Below are 27,353 nucleotides of genomic sequence, written 5' to 3' on the forward strand. Positions count from 1 at the left end.
AGTGGAAGCACAACCAAAAAAGGGGACGGCACGACACGGCACGCTTAAAGCGAGCTACGCGCTGCAATGGAAATGCGCCATAAGTGACATCCGCGATTCGGTTCAGTTGGATCACATAATGTAACGCAGTAACGCACCCATTTAAATCACAGTAACTATAACGGCGTTACTGAATGGGAATAGGTAACTAGTAACGTTATTAGTTACCGCAAAAGGTAGTTCCGTTACAGTAACGCGTTAGTCCCAACACTGGTATTACCAGAGTAAAGGCTCTTTGTGATGCCTTAGCTGGATCACAAACCAACAGTGGCAATAACAGACGTCTCTTTATCAACTAAATATAGCGTTACAAACATTTAGACAAGCGCACATTTATCAAATGCTATCGTTTCTGTGTTTTATTAAAGGTGGGGTATGTAATTTTGGAGAAACCAGCTCGAGTGCGCTAGAATTTGAAAGTACACAACCGGAAAAAATCTGCCACTTCCTTCAGACTTCCTTACAGAGCCCCTCCTCCAACACACACGAACGCGCACATGACCAATGAGGGCACGAGATAAGTTTGTGCACAGATGGAAGGCTGACAGGCAGGTAGGCCATCCAGTTATTTTAGCCGGGCCGGCTCAGATGAATGGTCGTGCTTTTTACAGCGCCACGGCTTCCACAGATGACATTTTTTTATATATTTATTGTCAAAGCATTTAATATATTCATTCAAAAAGTGTTTCTGAAATAAATGACATACCCCACCTTTAAGCGCATTTTTATGACGGTCTTGAAGTGATGTGATACTAATTTGAATTACTACTGTTGTTACTTCTGACTGCTGACTTTAAACACTGAGGTCAAATTGGACAAAATAAAATCTGATGGAATGCATATAGAAGAGGCATTTCTAGAAGACTTTAAAAATAATGCAGGGCGAAAATCATTCTTTTCTCATTAACAATGATTCAAATACAATTTAAATCTTATTTTTTCTTCAATTGTCACATTTAGGCCCCGGGTGCTAATATTACCTATGTTTCTTTTGCACATCTTATGTAATTAGCTTGCTCATTGTGACTAAATTATTCATGTCCATGTCAGACGCTCTTCAAGGTAGTTTTTAGATTTGATTTGCCTAATGCCCTTTTCATTTGTGACTGAATTTGTGAGCAAATGCATTTCTGATTATAAAACAGCAGAAACAAAGGTTTATTTGACAACAGCATCCAATTTTAGACTCTCTAAGACCGACACATAAGACTATAATATGGAAGGAGAGCAGAGAAAACAGCAGCTGCCATTATTATTCCAGCACAGCAACAGTGGGATTAGCATGGTGAATTGTGAAGAGTCAGTGAGCCCTTCTCTAAACAGGCGGCTGAGTGCTAGTGGAGCGTATGATGGGACTGGGACTGCTGGTGTGGAGACACACACACACACACACACACACACACACACACACACACACACACACACACACACACACACACACACACACACACACACACACACACACACACACACACACACACACACACACACACACACACACACACACACACACACACACACACACACACATTAAATTGAAAGAGATTACTGGAGGGGTCCTGGGACTCACTGTGAAGTACTCTGACAGGGCTCTCAGTAGTACTACATATATATATAAATATACTCTCTTTAACACTGTAAGTACACGTTATTCTCAAACAGTGATCCTATATTTTATTCAACATATTTTATCTTGCATTTCCTTTTAAATTTGCTGTTTTTTTACAATGCAAACCCCCCCCAAAAAGGCCTTGCTCAATTCACGATAACGTAACATTATGGTTCGCAGTCCAAATTGGATCCACTTCATTCTATGATTGTTTGATGAAAAAAAGTGTCAATGAAAATCTTTCAATTTAGTCATTTGTCCTGATAAATTCAGAAAACCTGTCCAATCCACAGATCTTTTTTCTTAGGAAACAAACATTGTGACATCATACCTACACATTTGACTCTAAGGCTTTCTCATTGTAACATCAATGCTGTTTCGACTGTCTTGTTCATTTGAGCTGTGTTAAGATGATCTGTTTACTAGATTTTGACCTTGTGGATTCAAACAGAGCTCTTCCCCTTGTAACCGCTGAAACTTTGCCACTGCTGTTCTGACTACTTTCCCTGTTACTGCCTTCATTTTCCATTAACACCCCACCAGGATTTACAAAGATCAAACATGCCCCCCCTCTAAATACCATCTCCTCCTGTCAGATATGGCTCTAAATCATTTACCTGCCTCTCTTATACGACCACTGGAATTACATTATGCAGTCATCCTTATTTCAACCAGCCCATCCAGAAAGAGATAGGATATGGAATCTGAATTCTGTAAGTTCTGTAAGTATATATTTTCAGGACAGGTACATATTTCAGAAATTGAAACAGAAAACCTGAAAAATGTTTCAAATATATAAAGAAAAAAATGTATGGAAAGTATTTGTTTGTATTCTGTCTTGTTTACTAGTGGAATTGAATATTCATAACTTTGTTTTCAGTAGTTTATGATAACCTGATTATCAGAATAGTTTTTAGCAGCTTAAAATTAGCCCTTCATATCTACATATGGAGCTGGTGATGTTGAACAGAGTCTGTCATGTTGCACCACCATGTTTCTACAGTAGCTCAGAACGGACAAACTTCATTGGCTCTGGAGCGGGCCTTTCTCATCTTTACAGAACCTGGTAGCCACTGTAGTTCACCTTTATGCTTGTAATGTTCAAGTAGAGTAAAGGTGTGCAACATTTGACTTGTACTTGAGTAAATGCCGGCTACTTACATTCCACCATTATTTTAATAGTAACTTACAAATAACCATCAATGAACTTCAGTATTTTCAAATGTTGTAACTCTTTGATTTCAACAATTCACAATTAATTCTGTTTAAATGAATATTGCAGATGACTCAATTAGATCTAGTTTCACTTCCTGTTTGTGTTTTCCCGCCTTTCTGTGATCGTCTGCCCCACCCTGATTCTATCCTGTTTGTAATCACGCTGCTGTTCCTGTGTTTCTCCTGCCCTCTCCAGCTGTGTGTGTGTCTGATATAATGTCTGAATGTGTGCCTGTCTTACTGTGCTCTCTGTCAGTTTGTTGGCAATGTTTCCTGCACCGGTCCCTGTTGTGGTTCTGCCGTCAATATTTCCTTCTCTGTCTCGGCTTATTTGCTGCCCAATTTGATCCTTGTTCAGATTTTGCTGCTGTTCCTTTGTTTTGTATTAACTTGCCTGCTCCCTCAGTTTGGTGTTTACCTGTTTTGTCCAGCTTTTGATTCAAGCTCGCCCTTTTTTATACTGTGTTTGGGGCCAACTGCCTTCCATCCATTCTATCCTTGACACACAACAAGTATGACCCTTATTAGACTTCAATGTGTTTCATAGAATAGAGAAAATAAATGTTCATAACTTGCATAGATTTTGGTGGACAGAAGAATAACATATTGACCATTCCCAGGATCTAACCATAGAACCATAGATACATTTGATGGTAATTGATTATAACACAATATCTATGAATATGCAAATTAGTTGTTGAAATATTTGATGAAATTAACTATTTTCTGAGGTAAATAAATTAATATAACATGGATTTTTTTTGCTTTCCAAAATAATGTTAGTGTGACATTAGATGTATGCTCCACAGTCAATGATAACCTGGCAGTTACAGTTATTACAAGTAAAAGGTAATTGTTAATGCAGGTCATATTTTGTCCCGTTAATAGAAGCTTTACTTGTCACATAATACAAAGACTAGTATTTCTTAAGAAGTAAAAAAAGTTTTATTAAAATGTTCTTATATGAACATGTACAAAGTATCTCGGGAATATGCAAAATGACAAAACAATCTCTTTAAAAGATATTCAAATCTAATCTACGGCTTTAGGGATTTTCCTTTTTTATTCTTGCACTGTACTGCATCCCCTCAATGTCTCGTGTTAAATATATTTTCTGGAAAATTGTGGAAAGTACGAACCCTTTGTGTGGACATAAATCAAACATATTTCACATGGGCGCCAAAAGAGAATAGTATCGTCCCTTAATTTATTACTTTTCAACACTTTCCAACGCTTTATATGTTATACTGTAAAAGACATATGCATCATACAAGAAAAGTAGAAAGAGTTTCAGATTCTATTTGAATCATCGACGAGCAAACCCATGGGGTCAGTTAAACTACAAGTAAGGCTTTAGAAATAGCAACATTTTACCACGTTCGTTTTCTGTCTTTCAACTTAAGATATTGAAATTGAAGTGTAGTGTATTTGAAGACAAACAAGAAGAAGAAGGAACCAAAGGAGTCATAACAGAAACTATTAAGTCAAACTATAATGGTAATGGTAATCTTTAAGACCAGACCTTTTAAATATAACCTTTAATGAGGGGAAACATACACTATATAGACAAAAGTATGTGAACAAATATTGTTTGTTTTTCTTGGTTTGGACCCTTAACACCAATGAAGGGAATGCTACATTTATATAGCTCTTTGAGGAGTTGTATAAGACTGGATAAAGCGCTAAGGGTTCAAACCAAGAAAAACAATGTTTGTTCACATAACAAGTCATCATTTACCCATTCACACCTCATTCTTGCAAAACATTGCCACTCGTTCAATCTAACATTCACACACCATTGGCCACGCCCTCGGGAGCAACTGGAGGTTAAGTATCTTGTCCAAGAATTTGCAATATGTTGACTACAGGGACTGGGATCAGTCACTGACACAGTTGAAAACACAGCATTCAATGTTTTTAGATGTTTTCTTTTGACTATTTACTGTGTCATTTTCCTGCACAGAATCCTGACCACCAAACATTTCGGGGATTAACCGGAATGTCCTTCTTAATTTATTCAGTTATCAGGTTAAATATATTTTCTATTACTTTATCAGTTTTATTCAAATTGGGCAGAGGTGTGTCTGTAGACGTTCTCTCGAGAAGCTGCGTTCCTCCACTGGATTGTTTGGTCACTAAGATAGAGGTATGTATGGACGCCATACTGTGAACATCATAAAAAAGCAGTTGTTTCCCAGCCAGTGTTTATTGTATGGTGGCCTGTTCTCCCTGATGGCCTAATCAAACTGTGTATCAGCGGCAGCAGTGTTGCAGGTAGTTGTATGGATGTTATGGCTGGCTGGCAGAGCTATAACACATGCTGCTGCCATCTCAGTTTTGCCATTATAAAGTTGAGCCGTTAGAGGAGTCCCATTATGGTTATTGATTTGCTTGTTTGTTTCCCGCTTGGTGGAGAAACAGCACAAAGAGAGAGGTTGTTTCCTACCTCCTTTATATCCCATTCCCCGAAAAGCAGACACGATTTAAAACAGCGGGTGGGGGGTCAGGGGAGAACACATGAGAATGGTATGATAATACAAATGTTCTGCTGCATTGACTTTGCTCAGTACATCAGGTAATGGGCCTCTTGTGCTGCAACAAGAGAAGAAAAGATTCAAATGAAATAGAATCCTGGCTGAACCTCTTCAAGAACTCCATTCAGATCAGACGCTGCGCCATCAATGCTATCTGTCCTCGCTATCAGGTCATCTGTGTAAATGGCGACAATGAGAAGGTAAAGCTGTTTGCAGCTCGAGCAAGGATCTCATTTCCTATCACCAAGACAGAAAATCAAGCCACTATTAACCCCATAGTGAACCAGCTATGTCCACTTTACAACTTAATTAACAGAGGTGCGGGGGTCAGCAACAATCAATTCCTCCCTAAAGCTCGTACAAGACCTGCAGGGCAGAGAAAGACACACACACTATTGGTCAAGACGGACGGATGAATAGGTACAGCAGTGCCCAGAGGGAGAGCCTGACTTTGGGGATCCTGGACTTTCCTCATGAACCTAGCTGATGTTGACATTCAAGATTTTAAATCAGATGTCTTAACAACTGATGAGTGGATTGCCCTCCAATTCAGCAAATGTGATACTGCAGTTATTTCACCATAAAAAGGCAATATGTGGACAAATGTCATTCACATGACCTTCATCACGGTCACAATGTCTGGGTTTCTTCATTTCCTTTAAATAGTTGCATTATTGATTGTGGACACACACACCTAATACTTTCAAATATGGGATACAAATCAAGATTATTAAGGATTTACTTTTCGCTAAGCATAAAATGGGTTTATAATATATTCATCGATGGATTTATTTTGTTTCTTTTGTGTAAAATGATTTTTATCAAACACAAAGTTATCTACATTATCTAATTTCAGTTTCTGAAAATATGTTTATTGCTATAATTCTGTATTTTCTCTATTTACAGTTACATGCAATGCATATGTCATGAGTCAGTTTGGTGAAAATGTTGGCTTGAAAATATTTGGCTCAGGTCGTTACAGGAACAAATAGAAATTGTATTGAACTATTATATCAACAGTTAAAAAAAAAAAAGGATACAGTTTGATGTCTTCAAACTGAAGTCCACAGACGTAGAAGTTTGAATAAATAAGTTAACAACATCCTGGTCTCTGCTGGACCAGTCAGAAGAGAACAGATTAAATGAACCAGTAGGAAGTGATGTGCTCTTACCAGTGCTGTCATCATAAACCACAGTGACCGTCTTCCACTTGAAGAAGTGGACCAGGTCCAGGATGGCCCGGCTGAGGGAGGAGAAGTCTGGGAAGAGGCTGACGTAGAACGAATCTCTGTTGTCCGACACTTGGTGCTTCCACTTGGTCTGGATGTGTGGCACCCCCAGGGCGTTGCAAATGGACTGGACCGCGTTGGCTGAGGAGCTGTGAGAGGGCCCGAAGATGGCCGCCACCCCCAGAGAGAGCTGGTCACAGGCTAGAGAGGGGGGGGGGGGGACATTTGACCTGTTAGCTGTGTCCTGCTGTGATGCAGCATGTTCATGATGACATGTGCCAAGATCACCACTATGGAGTCTTTGTGTGATGTAAACAAGGCTGCAGGATGATGTCCATATGCAACAATCCAGCATTAAGGATGTACTGTATGTTAAAAGCTTTATTTAAAGTCTGTAGGTGTGTTAGGTTAGGTTGTTCTTATTGTCAACAAATCTCATGTACGGATCCAAATCAACAATAAATGTATACTACTACAAATCATGATGGACATGGATTGATGACCCTCATTTCTGAAGTATTTTGGTTCAGTTTTTGCTTTGTCTATTTCTCATCCTAAAGGAACAGAAGCCAGCCCAGCTTAGTGCATATACGCGACACAAAATGAGGGTTGACCTGCTCACTCATCAAAAAGTCAAAGCTGCAGGGGACAAGAGAGCCGTCAGCAGAAAGCAGCTCAGCAGGGTTCAGGTCTGCTCCCTGACTATTTTTGTCAGTAAATGCATTGAGTGTGTGTCATTTAATGACTGAAACCTAACAACAACACATGTTAATGTTACCTGTGTCATGACTACACTAAATATGGATTATTCCCTCATGAAAATAGTCCCTCAAAAGTGCCTTATTTCCTCTTGTTTGATCATTCTTTTTGCAAGACTACAGTTTCAAGGCAAGAATGGAACTCTAAATGTGTGAGCCAAATGAAAGATTTACATCTTCAGTGGAAACCGGTGGCCTTGGGGCTGAGATCCACAGACGTCACAAAGTATACATGGATTTGATTTTGTCATGAGATTTGTTGACGATGTTAAATATAAAACAACCCGCATTCCTGTTCAAGGCCACATTGAGACAAAATATTTCTATCTCAAAAGTGTACATTTTAAATGAAACATTAAAAAACATTGCACAAATATGTGCAAACATATGTCCAACACGTGTCCAACCTCACTGATGGTAGTGGGCTATATTTCATTTTTTAATGTTGATGTATTTTGTAAATATATCCACAACACAAAGCTGAAACTGAGGCTAAGGCTGTGACCACTTTGAATTAGCTTTCTTTAAATTATATTTGGAGGAAATACAAAACAACCGCATATCTTTGTTGCTACACTGTGCACTTTAATCACCTTGTTTGATACGAGGCAGTCAGATAAATCACTCAGACAGGATATAATGGCCCGTAATTGATAAGAGACTTGAAATGTCAGACTGATGCACACACAAAACTGATAGATTATAGCACTTTATTGGCTGTCTCTGGGGACCAAACTGGTCTTTGAATTACTGCCGCTGAGTCATTACTTGGAACCAATCAATTCTCTCTGTTTACATTGAAGTGCTCAGCCATTTCTCCCTCGCCTGATTATAATTGTCCAAATCTTAGCCACAGCAGCTCACAAGTCTGCAACAGGGAATACATTTACAATGCAAAGCAGCTAGCATAGCATATGTGCGCACCAACACACAGGAACACACAGGAACACACACACAAACACAAATCTTCCAATCACAAACACATAAATACCTTTCCTGGAGGCTTCGAAGCTGTCATAGATGTTTATCCTTTGGATGTCGTAGGTGAGCGTGGTGTTTGGCAGTAGGGTTCTGTTCCTGTTGATTGTGTTTAAAGCAAATTTAAAGGCTAGTTCCTCAGCACCGGATGGGCCGCTTTCAATGGACTCGAATATCCCCCCTGTCAAAGAAAGAGACACAACTGGTTAGTGACTTAGCAAGGTAGCATTGTGTGATAAAAAGGGGTTTGTCGATAGCGCAAAGGAAAAAGTCAAGCCAATAACTCCAAGTACTTCCTGTACAGCAACACAGACCAGTCTCTTTACTGCATATTCATGAAAATGATATTAATCCTCCACCGATCCGGCTCTAGTCCTTGTAAGAAACCTGATTCCCCAAAATGACTACTGGGAGTAGTGCTTGTCATTGTTTACAACATTGCTACCTACAGGTATTAGCACACTATGAATAAACACTATATTGATAAAACAAATACTAAGGATAATTATTGAAGTTTACATTTCCTTGTTAGATTGTTTGTGTTGGTATATCTACACCCAGTCTATCTGCAAACTTTCCCTCTCAAAGATGTTCCCGCGGGAAGATGCAACACTCTCTTATTGATTCACTGATGAGCATTTATGACCACTTTTCTAAATGGTGCATCTTTCAAAGGATAACCAATCTGGAGTTATGTTTACAGGTTGTGTGGTGATACACAGACCTTGTCCCATTTTCAATATTTCTAGTATTATACATTATATTTCGATAACACTGTTTCTAACAGACAAGCACCCAATGCAGGTCCAGTTTGGTGCTTCGGACCCTGGATTGGTTGGACTTTGAAAGACAGAAATGATACCACGACACCTGATGCTCTGAATCAAAATACATTTACTGTCATTTTACTTGTGTAGGATTACATTTTGCAGGCCATTAGAAACAAATAAATAAAAGCACTGATAAAAACAATAATATAAACAGTAACAGCAGCAAAGAGAATACAAAAAATAGGAGGCACTATATTTAGATTACATTTACTAAAATGTACAGGTAAAGGTACAACACTACATATTTAGTTTGGGTGTTTATAAATAGGTGTTTGATACATTTGAGACGGGGGTGTGTGTCATAAACCTTGGTTTGTGTGTTCACAGTTAATGGGTTCTGTGGTTGGGCAGGGAGGGGTGTGATGGAGACCACAGCTCTAGGAGAGAAGCTGTTCCTCAGTCTGTTAGCGTGGGTTCCTATTGTTCCGAACCGTTCAGGACAGTATTAGTTCTAACAGGGAGGGTTCGACTCAATGACTCTTTTGAAAAAAAAGATTTCTTGTTTTATCAGACAGCAATTGACTGAATGACGTTTGATGCTAAACTGTATATTGCAGTGAACATCATAGCGACTATGCAAACGTTGAATATCCCTGTATATGAGCGACCCATGATGCATCAGCAGCCGGACCCAGTGAGGGATCAATACAGTTAGAGGGACTGCAAAGCGTTTTCTTCTGAGAGCTGCAGATGTGTGTTTTAAAGTGCGGTTCTCCACAACTACAGTACAGCACCCCAGTGAATACTTCTGACAGCCAACAGATGAATGGACGGAGCGGAGGCCTGGGGAGTTGAGGGTTGGGGGGGTCAGGATCTGAGATCAATGTACTCTGATTGGCCGGTGAATCAATCAATCTGACCCTTGGGGAGACGCAGTAGATTGAAGTGTTGTGTTTTGGTTGGCCCTGTGCTGGCTCAGTGTCAGTCAGAGAGCTTTATTTATTCCAACTACAAGCACTGTAGGACCTTCTTGAAGTCTAGACGTAATCCATACACACCATGGCACAAGTACTGCAGGTCCTTCCTGTCACAAGCGATTACCACAGGACAGGCTGATACTGATCAATGCTCCCTTACAGTGATTTCTCCGGTGGACGCTTAAGAAATGCTCTTTTTTCCACGGCCATTTATTTTGTCTGTGTGCCGGAGCCTAAAGCAGACATCTAAACAAAAAGAAAGCAGCAGCACCGACGAGAAGTTTTCCCTTTCATTAGTATTCATCTCATGGGTGAGCCGTATTTTGCTTGCCGTAATGAGTTTGAAGGAATTAATAAGCATCAGTTAAGCGGGATGTACTATAATTGGAAAGCTGAGCGTGTGGAATGGCTCCGTTCACACACCAGAAATGCTGATTTCCTGCTGAGGATCTCTGCCTGTTCCAGTGAAAGGAGGGAGGCCTGTAAATGTGGAGTTGAACCAGTGCAGAGAGGTTAGTTAGGGGACTGTCTAAGTAGGTAAGTTTGAATATGAATACACACTGAGTTCAACAAGAAAGTTGCTCGCTTGTCTGCATCGACACGGGTTATGGAAATGAAGCAGGATAAGTAGGGGGAGGTAAAGAGGAGAGAGGGAAGATCCTCCAATACTCGTCCTAATTAGTCATGGGTTCGAATTTGGAGTAGTTTCACAATCCAACATTATTCTATTCCAAACCAGTCTCTAAAGGTCTCTGGGTTTATATAAGTCAGTTGGCGAGCCTCATTTACAAATGTTTCCTTATTCAATCCCTCAAATAAGATAACAGGAAAGGAGATAGACGTTTATGAATGTGATCATAATCATTATATAAATAGGGGGTCCTAATATATATATTTAGGTAGTGGTGTGTGTGTGTGTGTGTGTTGTGTGTGTGTGTGTTGTGTGTTGTGTGTGTGTGTGTGTGTGTGTGTGTGTGTGTGTGTGTGTGTGTGTGTGTGTGTGTGTGTGTGTGTGTGTGTGTGTGTGTTGTGTGTGTGTGTGTGTGTGTGTGTGTGTGTGTGTGTGTACCGGCAACCCCAGCCTCGATCACATTTTGCAATAATAATAGCAATGAACTTATTTGCAGTCACAAATCTTTATAATAGAAATCCGCAGGTAATGTATTATCAAAGTAGTTTTCCTTCAATCACTGCTCAAAGCAACTTCAAATCATAATAAATACAAACATTCAAGTAAATAAAATGTAGTCACCAAAGCACTTCAGTCTTGGGGAAATTGAAATAAATATTGAAAAGGCAATATAATCATAAATGACTGATTTATGATATTATATTGCTTTATAACATGTAAATGTAATCACAATCCATAACTAAACCTTAAACAAGGAGCTTTTGTTATCTAAACCTAATCGTATGCTAGTCCAGTCGTGGGAATCAAAGCCCTGCACTCTGAATGCCTACCACCCACCCCAACCCCAGCCCCCACCCCCTCCCTTAAATCAGTGGATCTAACTTCTACTTGAACGTCACTCAGTAATAATGACCTTGATCCAACTCTTCAAGGAGCTCTGGATCAGAGCTTTAGTGCTCATCTCATTGCAAAGCTGTTCCAGGTTCTATGGATATCAGCTGTGAATGGCTCACTTGAGTTCTGTCCACAGCATTTCTATCACGTTGAGGTCTGGCTTTTATTTGGCTAAAGTGATCAATGATCGTTGCCCATGAATCGACAAAGCAAATGAGGTAGCAAAGCAGTCCAATCAGTGTTGGGGAGTGCCAAGTGCAGAGGTTGCGCTAGACTTTTTCGCTGCCCGTAATTTGGACGGACAGGATTGTAACATTTCCGTCAAAATCCACAATTACCCGCCGGTCTGTACAACTCTGACTGCTTGTGAACTGTCAACGGAGGGAGGGAGGGGCGCACGCTCGTGAACTGTTAGCGCCGTGTTATGCATGCCCACTGCCCAGCGGCGCACTGGGACTACAAATCAGCCCGGGACTCTCGACCGGCCCACCTCGGTACCGCAAGTAATCACCGCTAGTAAATTGTCAACGGGGGGGTGCTAGTGACTTATCCGACCGGCCCACATCGTCCGATCGGCCCACTTCAGTACCGGCCCATCGGGATTCGTCCCAAACGTCCCGATGGCCAGTCCGCCCTAGCCACTGCCCCTCGCAGGAGCGCGCCACAGCGTAAAGCAAAAACTCACAGACATTTCAATAATTTGTACGGCAAAGTACGATTTGGAAACGATATAATTTCCTTTTTGGCGGGCATGCATAACACCGGAGCCATGCTGCGGGGAAGCTTTGGCGCTGTTCTGAGTTTGTTCTAATCTGTCAAAATGACGGACTGCTTTCAGGTTTTTTCGTCATTGTTAAAAAAAAAACTCATAGACGGAAAATATTCGGTTAACACGACCACTGGTTAAGTGTTCAGATTTCTACCTCCACATTGTTGTCAAATGGCTGGTTGTTATTTTTTTTAAAGGTAAGATACCTGTACCAACAACAGTAGCTTTACATTGATACCAATACAAAAGACTACTTCATTTGGTTCTTTTTTTCTACTTCATTTGACACCTATTTTGTGAATGGAGGCTATGTTTGTGTCCGATGGCTAGCTAATCTGCAGTGTGCTTGTTAGCACTGTGCATGCTGTTAACACCATTAGCTGCTAACGGCAGGCTCAGCCATCTCCATGTTGAGAGCCATGTGCAGGCAATCCCATCTGAATGAGTTGCAATACATTATTATTATTTTGGTAATTGGCTGCAAGCAAAACTATATAAAAAAAGAAAAAGGAAAAGAGTCGAATGCAAGTATAATTTCAATGGAGACATTTCCATTCTATTTGTTACTTGTTTATTTTGGCTCTTTGGTCCATTGGTTGGGACTCCAGGGTTCTTTTTTTGTTGTTTTTACCTCATATGGCATTCCTCTTTGTGCCCTTGCAGTTATTTTTACTGGGAGTCCACTTCTACAGAGAATTGCAAATTGTGAGTCGCCTACATTTGTTGAAGATCTTTGGGATTACGCTGCAATCCTTCCCACTTTTATATAAATCAGTTATTATTAATCTAAGTTCTTCTGCAAGGTCTTTACTTCAAGGCAGGTTCACATCAGATGAGGTGTCTTGTGAATAGCAAACTTAAAAAGAGTGTTTCTTATCACTTAAAAAGTAGCTCTAATGCACACATCTAGACTCGTTACACTGATTGGACACCAAGTTTGCAAATTACTGAGTTAATTTAGCCTTTGTGATTAGCATTAATTGTACTTAGTTTATCCAGCCTACACTTGATGTAATGAAGTATTCAATACCGTAATTGTGTGGTATTAGTTAAAAAATGATTGTGTTTGTTTTTTGTGTTAACTCAGTAAAAGATTAGGCCATATTTTAAAAGCTAATGTTTAAAACATTTCAAGTAATTAAACGGTTCACTCTCTTTTTCTTGGCACTCTAAATAGGCACTTTAGCAGCTGATCAGTCACTTACTCTTAAATGTATGTGTGTGTTTGTGTGTGTGAAAAAGCCACTACAGTAACGGTCCTTCAGAGGCACGCTGCAGTACCCAGAGCCGTGATCAGTCAGGAGAGAAATCCATCAGCACTTCATCAATCTGATCAAATGACAGTGGACACACAGTGAGCACCGCGCTCACAGCCATCGCCACCCACTTTACTTATCCTGGGTATTTGTTGAAGCATCACCATCCCAACAGAGAGGGAACTCAATGGAAGTTAAACCTATACGACCAACCTTATGATGGCTCCATGATCGATCAGGACAGTACTTAAGCGATGAGCCACTCAGGGCCGAGCGTCTGCGTTTAAAAATGCTAATGGACACAGTAAGGCAGGATTCCAAGTGGAGGGAACAGTTGCGGAAATATCCTTATGATTAATATATACAAAAAACGTTTGGTTTTCACATATACAATGTACAAAATGACACAACGAGTTCAATAACTTATTGTCACAAAACATATGCTTTGTAATTGACAGCAGGGTTAAGTACCAACTTTACCCTTTAGTTCAGAATATCTCAGAGTTGATAATGTGTTTTACACAATTATTTATGCTTATCTAATGTGTGCAATCACTCATCAATGAGTCAGTGTTTTTGAATCACACTTTTGCTACTTTTATTCAAATAAATATGTTCTTCTTGTGAGTGTGTAAATCATTGTAGATATAACATCACATGTTCTGATTATATTGAAAGTCTGATACCCTGAGACTAAAACATTCAACATTAAAGCTTCATTTTTACCTTAAGATCACAAACTAATAGGAGTACTGTATATATTCCGTTCAAAATGTTTTAATGATTTTTAAAATGAATATATAACATGTATGTGTCTGTATGACCCCCCCAAAAAAACATTTGTTTATATGTGGCTGACTTTGGATCAGTTTTTTACATTGGTAGTACTAATCTACTCATCCAGAAAATAATAATAACTTCAATTGATTTCCCATCTCAACACCTAATATAGAGGTTGGAGGATTTTTCCTCTGATGTTAGTATGCTGACTTGATGGAAAACTGTTATTGATGTTTCTCAGACCATCTGTTTAATGTTTCATTATATCTTGAAACTGGGTAAATTGAGACATATGGCTCCCTGCTGTCACTATCTCCTGTAAACATTGAGGATTTAACACCAACCTTAAATTGGATATTTATCTTAACCTATTTATCTTCTGGAAGCTTACAGAATATACAAGTTCTATTGGGCAAAGTATTTATATTTCCAGGGCTGCTGCAGTAATGAGGCTGTAGCACAAATGAGGTTCTGCAGAAAGTAGCATCCCCTTGGTATTCAGACACAGTGACTGACAGGTGCCCTGGGCCACTGAACATGAGGTCCCTGGTGGCTCAAAGACTGAACCAACACGGGTGAGACTGATATATTAAGTCCCTGTTCAGTCTGCATGGACATGTGTCCTTAAACCACACAGCCATGTCTTAATCAGGCCATGCATTAAACTCTCTCCCCACCACATGCTCCCTCATCGATCGAACCCCCTCCGAAGATATAAATGATTAATTATGACACTGGTAGTAGCATTGAAGTCAGTGTAATCATTACACCCATAAATAACTGTCAGAGCCTGGCAGGGGATATTGGCATTAGCAGAAATGCGAACTTCCTTTTCAGGAGCATTTCATGTTATACAAGGAACTACAACACAGTATGTGGTACAGCAGGGACAGAATGAATCACTGCGGATCTCCACAAAAACACATCTGCTGCTGAAGGCTTATCATTTAGTCTTAGCTGATGTGTTCAATTATTCACATCGAGGATCAGTTAAATCATTTGGTGACATGCTGCTCAACTGTAGGTTTTTAAAGAGTGTATTTGAACACCATCAGTGAATTTTCTTTCATCCAATACATGTTATTTTATTTATATACACAAAATGTTGCCGGCGGCACAGGTTAAAAGTCAGGCATCAGAATAGTCTTTGCATTCATGCTCACGTTGTCCCTTATCGATGTCTGTACCACATTTGTATTGCAACCCATTGACTTATTGAAGTGTTGGACCCGACAACCAACCCAACTCACTATCCCTACAGCCACTAGGAGGACTCAAAGGTCATAATAACCTGTCCACTGCAGAGACATAATGGATCAAAACTATATGAACATGTGCATCATCAGGAAAGCTTGAATATGATCTGAAATGTTATCGCTACAATACTACGTGTCCGACAGGTGCAAATACTTTACACGGGCCAAAACATTTACATTAGGAGAAACACACGGCACTTAAAAAATGATAATATTAAAACAATGTGCCAAAACACAATCAAATGAAGAAAAATCTTCAAATGACGAACTTGACGAACTGTAACTTCACTGAAAGTGCTTCATAAACAAAACGCTGCAAATACGCTCAGGGTTGTTGACGTTCGAGGATTATAAAGTTGGCCATCTATCACCGTCACTCTAAAATTACCTAAAATGTTTAATCGGCTCATTTAACAATGTGATCACATGATTCCTTCCGATATTATTGCAGATCTGCTAACTTGGCTAACCTAGTCATTTCAAATATACTGACAGAACACTTCAAATGATGAAACAGACTAACTCAGCCAACAGTGACAGTGAGCCAACTTTATAATCCCTGAACGTGAACAAGCTCTCCGGTCCCAGCTGTGTGCGTCACTTTTTACTGTCCCTGTTTCCTGTCCCTGTTTCCGTTATGTTTTGAGCTTCTTGCAGCGTTTTGTGTTTGCAATGTTTTTGTTTATGCAGTGCTGCTATTAAACGCTGTGCATGTGTTGTCAAGTTGGTGAAGATGTTTCTTCATTTGTATGTGTTTTCCCACATTATTGTTTTTCTATTTGCAAAATGTTTGAAAGTGCAGCGCGTTTCTACCTTATGAAAGTGTTTTGGGCCGTTGCCGCGCATTTTCAACTGTCAGCCACCATACTGTATGGCCAATAGTTGCACAGATATCTTTCAGTGGAACAACCGACTAACTATCATTCCCATCCTTGATGAAACAATAAATAGAGCAAACATGTGTTGGTTATATTGACACTCATGTGTTTGTGCTGTATAAAAAAGGTTGTAATGCCTATTAATGGTGCTGAGTACACCCGTCAACTGGTAACATTAGTGCTGTTTGCTAACGCAGCTCTTTCTGCCTGATGCAATCCTGCTCCTCCTCCGTCAGTGGGCGAAGGCCATGATGAGCACAGAGACTGACAGACTCTAAGGCTCAGCAGAGTTCAAAGACAGATTTACGCAGAATGTGGATATAAATATCACAGTTCTTGATTTGAATCGATTCGATCTCAAGAGCAACGGTGGACTTCCATAGTTTAGCAAATCTGCCAATGAAAGATAATAATATGTTTTTGCACAAATGCTGGATTTCCCAACAACTGTGCCCCTACTTGCATCAATACCTAGGATGTGACAGTTAATTGCAAACAAATATCCAGCTCAATTCAAAGAGATAGCAAAGGACAGATCACCTTCTATTTGCTGTGATTGGTTTACTGCCTGGACAGTGCTAAATGCTAATGTGACTTCTGTACTCCTCTGAGTAAGTTCATAAACAACGTGTCAGCCTCATTCCATAGAGTGAATAAAGGCCCCATCTAATCCCGCCTCACTGGGCTATGACTAAACGCAGGACCGTGCAAGGCTACAGGCTGGGCGTTCACACGTCTCTGCATCAGGCCCCGGAAAACACCGGGCATCATCCATCTCAATTTTCTCCCTCAGAAAAAAAGGATAGAAATTAATAATAAATTCCGCTTCAGCTCATCTTTTCTGTTGAGCGAAAATTATTTATGAGGCAAAATACGTTAGCTTCCCCCGGCACCTCCGCCCATCCTCAGCCCTCGCTCCCTGTCTGTTGTTGACAGTTTGATGGCGATCAGTGTCAGAATATCAGCGCTGCAGAACGGGAAGCGTAGCATGACGAGCTCCGAGATCATGTTCTGTCTTTATCACAGCTGAGGCTCTGCTTCAGTATACAAGGCGGGGGGGAGAGAGGGAGCGATGGCGGGCAGGAAGTGGTCAGATAGAGGCGATACAGAAAAAAGAACAGGCTAAGGCGAAATGGCTGAATGCAAACCAAACAATAGGGAGAACAGTAAGGTAAAAGAGACATTGATTGATTGACATACATGTAACAAGACTTGTGGCTAGAAGGTTAGCCAAACAGCTGCGTTTCACTTCACTACTCTTTAAGCTAAGTACTTGTCGATCTTCTAACATCTTCTGCAACCCCTTTCCGACAGCAGAATGAGGACAAGCTGTATTCCTTTGGAAACAGACAATCCGACAAACAAACTCAATACACGCAACAACTTCTCTGTCAAGCTCGCCTCTTTCATTCTTCACACGACTACTTTTGGCTTTTACAAAGTGCAATGCCTCAAGGGAGAAACTGTCGGATGGTCTGTTATCCTCATTTGTATGATTTATTGCATCAGAACTACGAAGGCTAGCAAAACGCACAGACTTGTTAGAGAGATCAACGAGACGGAGGTGGGAAGGAGGCAGAAGAGGCTATTACCGCAGACGTTTCACTCCAACTCTTAAAGCTAAAAACACTTGCCTCTAGACAGGGTTGGAGGACTTGGTTTTAGAGGTACCAAAGTGGTCTTGGAGGCTCAGTCTATTTAAGTAACTTCTGGCAACTTTTGTGGGAACAACCAAATGCAAGTCTATTAGCACTTTTCAAACTGAGTGATATGAAAGTCTGAACATGCTTTGCACCCTGCCTTTGTGGTGGAGTGAATGGGGCTTTTCAAACAGTTACAGTTTTCTCAAGACCACACATTATTCAACCATTTTCTTTTCCAGCAAAGCCCACAACAGTGAGGCCGAGATCAGAGTACCAACAGTAACACTACATTACTGTGTGACAAGTGTGCATGTTAAATGAATTCTACATGGGGTTTGCCACCAATAATAAACATTTCTGTATACAGTGTTAGTTACAAAAGTAAATGCATTTTATGTATATTTCAAAAGACTCCAGACTTTGTCAAAGCCAGTTCTTGAAACTTGCCAGTAAAGTAGAACATAGCCTCAGTTAAGTTTGCAGTGTTTTGTTTGTGCAGCGCTTTTAGTAAACGCTCAGTTGGTGTATATTTTTCTAAATTCTGCCCATGTGTTGTCAAGTTGGTGAAGATGTTTCTTCATTTGCTCCTGTTTTTGGCACATTTGTGTTTTTATACTTGCATCGTTTGTGAAACTGCAGCGCGTTTCTCATAATGGCAGTGTTTTTGGACGTTGTAAAGCATTTGACCCTCGTTAAGAGGTTGCTTTTTCTTTGCACAGCATGACAGAAAGGCCAAATGAATGGGCTGTGATTTTAGTATTTTTAAGCAGAGGTCAATCATTTCTACGGCCCTCGGAGGATGTTGAAGAAATTGAAATGGCCCTTGAGAGGAAAAAGGTTCCCCACCCCTGCCGTAAGGCAATGCAAATCGTGTACAGGCACATGCATTTGTTTTGCAGAGCGTCGTCATTATTATTCAATGGTCTGTTTGTGCAGAACACTTTGTACCTTTTTCATACAAGATCAACAGCAAACGGCTTTCTGTACTTCAGGGAGCTGTCTGCAGCAGTTGGGGGGGGTTTAGAAGGAAAGCAGTGGAGAAGCTTTCACACAGTGAGCCACTTGAGAATTGCAACTAGGTTGTTGTATTTATTCTATCATCTGTCCTTTATTCAGCTGTCTCTCTTATTTCTCTTACATTCTTCCTGTTCTTTGTTTTTCTTCTTTCCCTACTACTCATTTGTTCCGTTTCATTTCTATCTGACATCCTGTGAGCACAGATTACAGCAACAGATATGAGTGTGTAATGTGTCATTTCCCTTTCTCATAATAGAACATCTGAGGAGTGCTCCTCGCGGCACTTTCACAAATGTCAGTGCTTCTCAGCCATTGTCAAACACTTGCAGAGACACAAAATGTCAGTCTCTCTCCTCAGTCGCAGCCTTTGTGAACTGCTCACATCTGGAAATGTCAATGAGCAAACCACAATGGGAGGGAGCAAATTCTTAGAAGGCAGAAAGCAAAGCACACTCCTATCCCCTATAAAGATCTGCTGCGGAGTCGTGGTCACGTAGCTCAGAGAAACTCATCCACTCTGCTGCTGCTAGCCTGTGACCCTTATCAGCACCCATACAAGGCAAAGGCCACACATCTATATGATACATTTGGCCACATGGGTAATGGAAATGGGTAAAGTGTTAAAGGTGAAACATTTGTTAAGATCAATACATCATTGTCAAATGTAATGTGATGTGAACAAATGAAACATTCCCATCTAGAGAATGAAGGCATAGAGCTAATACTCTCTTTCTAATTCAATCTAACTTGCTGCTGCTAGAGGGTGAGAGTACATTGAGTGTTTGAGTGAAGGAACAATAAGCATTTCTTTAACCTTCTAACCCTGAGCTATGGGTGCTCAGGTTCAGGTCATTCATTTGTACCTGAAGGTAGATATGGTTTGCAGATCAAATACAAGGGATCCATTGTGACACATACAAAGAAAACTAGATTTAAAAACCACTCGTACCAGCATGAACAATCCAGCAAGTTCATAAGTAAATACATGGGCATTCCTTCCATAGCATCCACGTGGAACATTCCAGTTCCTTCAGGGTCCAAACTATTTGTTATGACAAGATTGTAACACTGCAAATAGTTGGCAATATATGTGAGACATTTAAGGGAAAGACTTCTGTTGGGTGGGTGTTGACTTTCAATACTATACATGCAGGGTTGGGGAGTTAAACACAGATTACGTAATCAAGATGAAAAAAAGGTAACTGTCAGATTACTGTTAGATTTTAAAAAATGGGGATTACTAGGATCAGATGACAGGGTTAGTAAAAACCTAAAAAGAGCATATAGTGTTTGTTGTAAAGGATCAGATGTTATCTCTTCTCTGTCAGCTGTACTGTTCTGTAGGATAATACTTTAAGTGTGAATCTATACGCCTACTGCCTGAATCTGCTTTATGGTTTCACTTGCTTTGCTTCATTTGTTCTCTTTTTAATTTCATGTGCTTTGGTCATGATGATCTGTTTCAGTAGTGCTGATTGTGCTAGCATCTCTGCTACGGTAGCCTTGCAGTGCACCAAATCTGCCCTTGTAAAACAGAATTGTAGATTCTTAAATGTAACCCAATATCGGTTTCATTACCCCAGGAAATGGTTATGTCTGTCTTCCAGTGCCTCACTTTGCATTCCCCAAACGGTGGAGGCAATAAAGTGCAGCCTCACTGAGAGCCAGGTGTTCAGAGGACAGTGTGAGAGCACAGCTTCATTCTGCAACTCACCCACCTCCATATCAACAGTTAGCTATAATTCCCTGTGTGCTGAGGCGGGCATTCAGTCTCTCGGAGGGGGCGCTCCCCCCCCCCCATCCATCTACTAAAAGATACAGTTAGCTAAATAGCACAGGGAGTACATCTTATTATTTCTCTCCTCTCTATCTCTCCCTCTGTGGATCTATTTGCTTAACAATGATAACAATCCCTGTAGCTTAACTCTCCGTGTTGGACCAATACTCTTTTCTAATGAGCAGCTTTGGTTCTGAACTTAGCTGAGGCATATTGATTTCCGGTGCTCAGTCAAATGTTTGATATTATCTCGAGTAAAGGAGATGAGGGGTCAGCGGCGCAATCCTCCAGAGGAGATTTGCTCATGTTGCACCTGCATGCTGCCCCTTGACCCCCCCATTGTGTTGCAATCCCAGTCCGTTTAAGGGCTCAGCGAAGCCTCTGATGAGATATGAAGGAATCTGGACAGAGTCATTGATTTGGGGAAGGAGGGAACATCAGCCAATGATCGACCAGGAACACAAACAGCAGCTTCCTTCTCTGTCCGCGCTTCAGATGAATTAAGGCATACAGTCCTTGATGGCTCCGATGCAGAGCTGTCTATTCAGTCTCCCAGCCATAATGGGATCAATGGTGGATCTTTAATGCCCTGAATAGAGGTTGCTTTAGGTCTCAGGAGACATAGATCTTACATGCCCCCACTTTCCTGCTCTGTACATCCATCCTCCTTCCCTTTCTTCTGTTTTCAGCTTTTCTGCCGATTGCTTGACCAACAGATTTCGAATTTAAGCTGCCAAAAGTCAATTGTTTGTGCCAATATTCCCGTTTCACGGCAAACAAAAGACTAAGTGTTAACAGAAACTGTCAATAAGCTGTTGAGCACAGCAGAAAACACAGGAGAAGGGAAATGTCAGCAGTGTACAGCTGAAGCAAACTGTCTACACCACACTTCATAATATCAGTTCAATAAAATCATATTTTTCTTACTATTTTTAGCTTTAAACACAAGGGAAACTTCAGTTATACAAGCGTTCAACTATGCTGAATACCCTATGTCTTATTCTTTGTGAAATTGGCTCATGAAATATTGGCACCTAGCTTGACTTCAAAAGGTTAAAGCATCCAATAAATAAAAACTATGCAGCTTGGGGTGTTGGAATAAACTGTGAGCACATATCAGACACATTATCACCTTAAGAAGTCTACTCAGCGCTCACAGGCAGACATCGGCAGCATTAGCATTCATCTGGAGTCTCTGTCAACCTGGGCCTGCAGGAATAACTCAGGCTAACAAGCAGATATCACAGCAAACTAATGTTGTTTTTCTCCTCCAGATAATCGGTGCTTTCAAGCACTTTTTGTAAATCCTGGATGAAGGTGGATAACGGTGCACTATTAAATGAGGCAGGAGACAAATGTTAAAATGAATTATTTTACCATACTTAAATGCATATAACAGTGTGAGAAATCAGCTCTCTGTACTACACTCAGAAAGAAAGTTCCCTCCTTTTATCATGCAGGGAATTATTCCACGCACATTCATCATCATGTTCTGAATTCATTTTCCAAAGAATTGCGGCCAGGGCCTATTTTATTAATAGAGATATTTTGAAAAGTGGGAAGGAGGAAAATTGAACCTGGGCTCTCTCATATGAAGATTAGGGGTGTTGAAATTAATCGTTTCTACGATGCATCGCGATGTGGACGTGGACGATTCTGCATCGATGCAGTGACAGAACATAATCGATTATAGCGTAGTAACGTTGCTTCCTGATTTTACGGCCGCGGCTTTACAATCAAGTTTTTTTTTCTGTCACTTTAATATCAAATCGGTCGGTGACGCAGAGATCAGGGAACAGACGTGACAGCGGCACAGTGACTCCAAACCAAGCCCCCAGGAAGTGCGCCGGACTCAGATGAAAATATTCGTGCTGGCCAAACGGCGGTACTACACTTCCTTTTGGTTGCCAGGCCCGGAAACACTTTTTCCCATTGACTTACATGGGGAAAGAGTGGTCTGTAAATCGTTGGATAATTTTTTTTAAACTAAATAAACTACCCAGTATGAACACTTGTATAGCCCTTATTAAAAACATTCGTTCCTCAAGTTGTAAAAATGTGCTAATAACGTTATTCTGTGAGTTATTTCCCTCTGCATTATGAACGCGCATCTAACCCACGGGACCGCGCCGCCCGGCACGTTCATGTTACGTGTTCAGCACTACATGCGTTTATCTTTACCCATGGATGCACAATAAGAACGGACCCATATCGCCTTACTGCCATCCCACGGAGCTGTAATAATGGATATATTGCACATGTTTGCTGTAATTCATCATTTGTAAAATATTATACTACATGGGCTGTATGATTAAATCTTGTACCGTAAATATTGTATTAAATAAAGTTAATATTACCGACGTAGATTAACGTCCCTGTAGCTTCTTATTGCACTAAGAAGCTTATTGCACTGTATATATATATACATATATATATATATATATATACAGTGCAATAATTCTTTCATGCTAAATGAAGCTCTGTTGCTTGGATATCACTAGATCCTGTTACAGCGTAATATAAAAGTACATAACGATTGATGTGTAAATTAGCATAATTACTAGCTAACCGCTAGCTGCTAACTGCCGCCTCGTTAATATCAAATCTATCATAATAACAAACCATTACCATGCTGTCATGAACGTGCGGTGCTGTTACGTGTACGCAAATTGACGTGCTTGATGTGAACGAGCATTTTGGGGGGCATGGTTAAAGTTGCGCATGCGCTATGAGCGCACATACGGGTACTTCTCAGGCATGCCGGGTAATCTGTGACGTTTCGCTCTCTCAAAAGTTGGGCCATTTTATCATCATGCGCGAATGAGCAACTCTCATAGGAATGAATGAGGCCCCGCCTCCCACGCTGTATCCAGTTCTTATTATACATCCATGCTCCAAACACGGAGCAGTCTGCTTCATCCACCAACACAAGAACACCAGTCCAGAACCAACAGCAGAAGGACCCGCTCTGAATCAGTCCGTGTCGCTGCGGCTCAGACACACAGGGATTTATGTTTTTAAAAAATACTGGCGTTACAATCATGTCAGGTTTTTGGTGGATTTAGTTAAGTCTTGGATTGCAGAGTATGAATGTCCTCTAGCAATTTTCAGACGATATATACGTGTGTAAACTAAGCATAGGTGTAAAGTTTGTGAAGGCAGGAGGAAAAAAGCTTCCGCTATCACCGTCTCCTCTCCGTTCCTCCATACCCCGCCCCCCTCCCTGAAAATAATGAGTGACAGGCTGATAGTGACCTGATAGAAACGTTATTATTCACTTAATCACTGATTGAGATATGATGAAGCTAACTTAATCTCAAACATTCATGGCATTTATGTAACAGTAAGACAGAAAATAAGTGTGCACCCACATGCAGTATTTTAGTTTGTATATGCTGTTGTAAATACTCCTGTTGTCTGCTGTGTTCAGACCTTTATATATACAGTCTATGGTTCAGACTCAAGTCATGTTTGTGATGCCACATTCAGGACATTCAGTGTCCTTTTTTTAACAGAAGACCGTTGCTAGAAGCTACAGCTAGACTGCAGAAGCATTAGTTTTTAGTTTTTGAGGATGGAACAATTTCACACACAGATACTGTATAGGGATGCTAGAGCTATACAATTGATTTATTTTGGTTTATAAATTAATGTTTAGACATTTATGTTATTGATTTCTGACGCACTTTCTAAATAATAAAAAGAGAGTTCATATGTATTTACTGCATGTATGCATTGATGAAAAATAAGCCATGTGCAGTAATATAGAAAATTGAGGATGCAACGCATTGGTATGAATCGTGATGCATCGGGATATCGAATCTAATCAAATCGGTGACAGGATAATCGTAATCGAATCGAATCGTGAGACCAGTAAAGATGCACAGCCCTAATGAAGATATGTGGCGTGATTTTTCATTTTCTTCTTTCTCTCTGAAATTGTACAGGGTTAGAAATGGGTGGAGAGGAACACAACATGCTTTACAGATAATGAGAAAACAAAAAGAGAAGCAAATCAAATGCACAGAAATTAGATTTTCTGAGGGCGAAAACAGCTCTTTCCAGTGTGCACTGAATTATAATGTAGAGAAAAAATATATAATTTGGAAGGTGGGAGAGCCCGGCGCCGCTCGCTGATAACAGAGAGGATGGGACGTCTTTTAAACAAATCTCCTCACAGCTGCATCACTCATCTGAATCTGAATGTGTGTGTGTGTGTGCGTGTGTGTGTGTGTGTGTGTGTGTGTGTGTGTGTGTGTGTGTGTGTGTGTGTGTGTGTGTGTGTGTGTGTGTGTGTGTGTGTGTGTGTGTGTGTGTGTGTGTGTGTGTGTGTGTGTGTGCGCATGTGTGTGTGTGTGTGTGTGTGTGTGTGTGTGTGAGAGAGATATTTGACATGTTGGTCTCACGATTAACTTTTTAGACAATAGCAATATGGGAATACATTCTCATAGAGGGTACAGTTTATACTCACAGTTATATTTAGTACACAGTTTTTTTTCATTATTTGTTTTATGTCAGATATGTACGGTGGCCAATAGGTGCGAACACGCTACAAGGCTCACACCATTTTCCATTATGAGAAGCGAGCTACACCTTCAAAAACGATGCAAATATAAAAACACAAATGTACCAAAACACATGCAAAGGGAGAAACATCTTTACCAACTTTAGAACACATGCACAGCATTAAGAAAACATTTGCGGTTACTAAAAGCACTGCATAAACAAAACGCTACAAAAAGCTCAAAACCCAAAATCAGGGGACACTAAAAAGTGATGCACACAACAGCATTTCATTTTTGCAGCATTTTTCGTGCAGCTCATGTGTTGTCTAGTTGGTGAAGATGTTGCTTTATTTACATATGTTTCAGCATGTAGTGCATTTGCACTTGTTGGCCACCGTAGAAATGGAGTCTACTGCCATACTATCACACTGGGTGTTTCTCAATGTCAAGGAAGGATGCTCCAGAGCCACTATTTCAAGGATGCTACGTCATCGAGTCCCGCCGAAGGATGTTCCAATGTCCAGGCTCCTTGGAATTCTACCGAGCCCGGCGTCCTTCGTAGCGAGAAATTTCGAGGCTGCACATGTGTATCCTCCGCGGTCTTAAAATCCCCACAATGCTTTGCGCACGGACCAATTTCCCAAAATCTGTGGTGGAAAATTGAAGTCGGGCCCTCTCATGCCTCTTTCACACCAACGCGTTTTCAGCGCCGGCTCGGAGCTGGAGCCTGAAAAGCGCCGGTTTTTCCTGTTCACACCGCAGCGGCGCCGCCTCTTAGCTCCGGAATCCAGTTTGTTTCCAGCTCCAAAAAATTGTCGGTCTAGAAGCAAGACTCCGGAGCTAAGAGGCGGCGTCGCTTACGTCTCTCTTACGTCGAGGCGTGCAGGAAACTAAACCCACCTCCCCTGAACATGGGTCGACTGAAGAGTCTCGCCATGCCTGCCTACAAGCAGTAGCGCTGAGCAAAGTGACTAGAAGGCAACCACACACTTATAAAAAAAAACACACTTTATAAAGTCAGGCAACACTAACCAGGCTTCGTGTGATTCTGTTTATTTGTACCTTACTTTGACCATCCGTTCGCTGTTATTGATCATTGTGGAGAGCAGGCAGACATTTTGTTTTTTATTATAGCAGCTATCGGATGGAATCAATACATGGGCTGCACAGGTTGTCATGTCCGACTATCACAAGTAGAATCATAATGAAAAATACGCCGGTAAAATGTGCCTGTAGAAAACGGCTTAGCAAGTAGTCAGTTTAGCTTCGGTTGCTATGCTAACATCACCCATGTTATACCAGAGAAACTTTCATAACAGCGTTGTGATGCCAAACAGCGTCAATTCAGACTGACACACATTCACTTAAAGTGGACCTATCATGCTATATTTAAATGATATATTGTAGGGCCATACCTATATAAGGTATATTTATACGTTTCTGTTTTCAAAATACCAAACAGATCATGCATTTTAGCCATGCCTCATTTCGCTCTATGTGCTGTTTGCTGTCTACGGGTCTGATTCTGCTGACCACGCCCCCCTGCAGGAGAGGTGAGCCGTGCTCTGATCAGCTGCTGGGCTGTCAGAAGAGGGGGAGAAAAAGAGATCTCCGTCCTCCGTGTTTTATTATATAGAGTCGTTATTCATTTGTTTTAAAGCTCAATAAATAACAAAGAAGACCTTTGACCGGCACTTTTCAAATTTTGTCCGGAAGATTTAAACTTTAACGGACATCTTGACCGGCGAAAGTAACTGAAACTGAAACTCTGCCGCACGGTCCTCAGTCCATCTGCTGGTGGACTAACCGGAGAGAATTACAGTGCTTGCCTTTGCAAG

The 27,353-nt window shown here is 40.7% G+C and overlaps 1 protein-coding gene across 2 annotated transcripts in view; it reads right to left on the reverse strand.

Annotated features, from left to right (window-relative positions):
* grik2 (glutamate receptor, ionotropic, kainate 2) overlaps window positions 1-27,353 on the reverse strand; it is a 274,277-nt gene that overhangs the window by 180,408 nt on the left and 66,516 nt on the right. For both annotated transcript variants that reach the window (XM_034115672.1, XM_034115673.1), the window contains exons 2-3: window positions 8,376-8,543; window positions 6,570-6,827 (exon numbers count right to left, since the gene is read on the reverse strand). In XM_034115672.1, coding sequence (XP_033971563.1) covers window positions 6,570-6,827; window positions 8,376-8,543 — 426 coding nt within the window. The remainder of the gene's footprint in view (window positions 1-6,569; window positions 6,828-8,375; window positions 8,544-27,353) is intronic.

Source organism: Trematomus bernacchii, unplaced genomic scaffold (assembly GCF_902827165.1).
Source record: "Trematomus bernacchii unplaced genomic scaffold, fTreBer1.1, whole genome shotgun sequence".
In the NCBI taxonomy this organism is placed as follows: domain Eukaryota; kingdom Metazoa; phylum Chordata; class Actinopteri; order Perciformes; family Nototheniidae; genus Trematomus; species Trematomus bernacchii.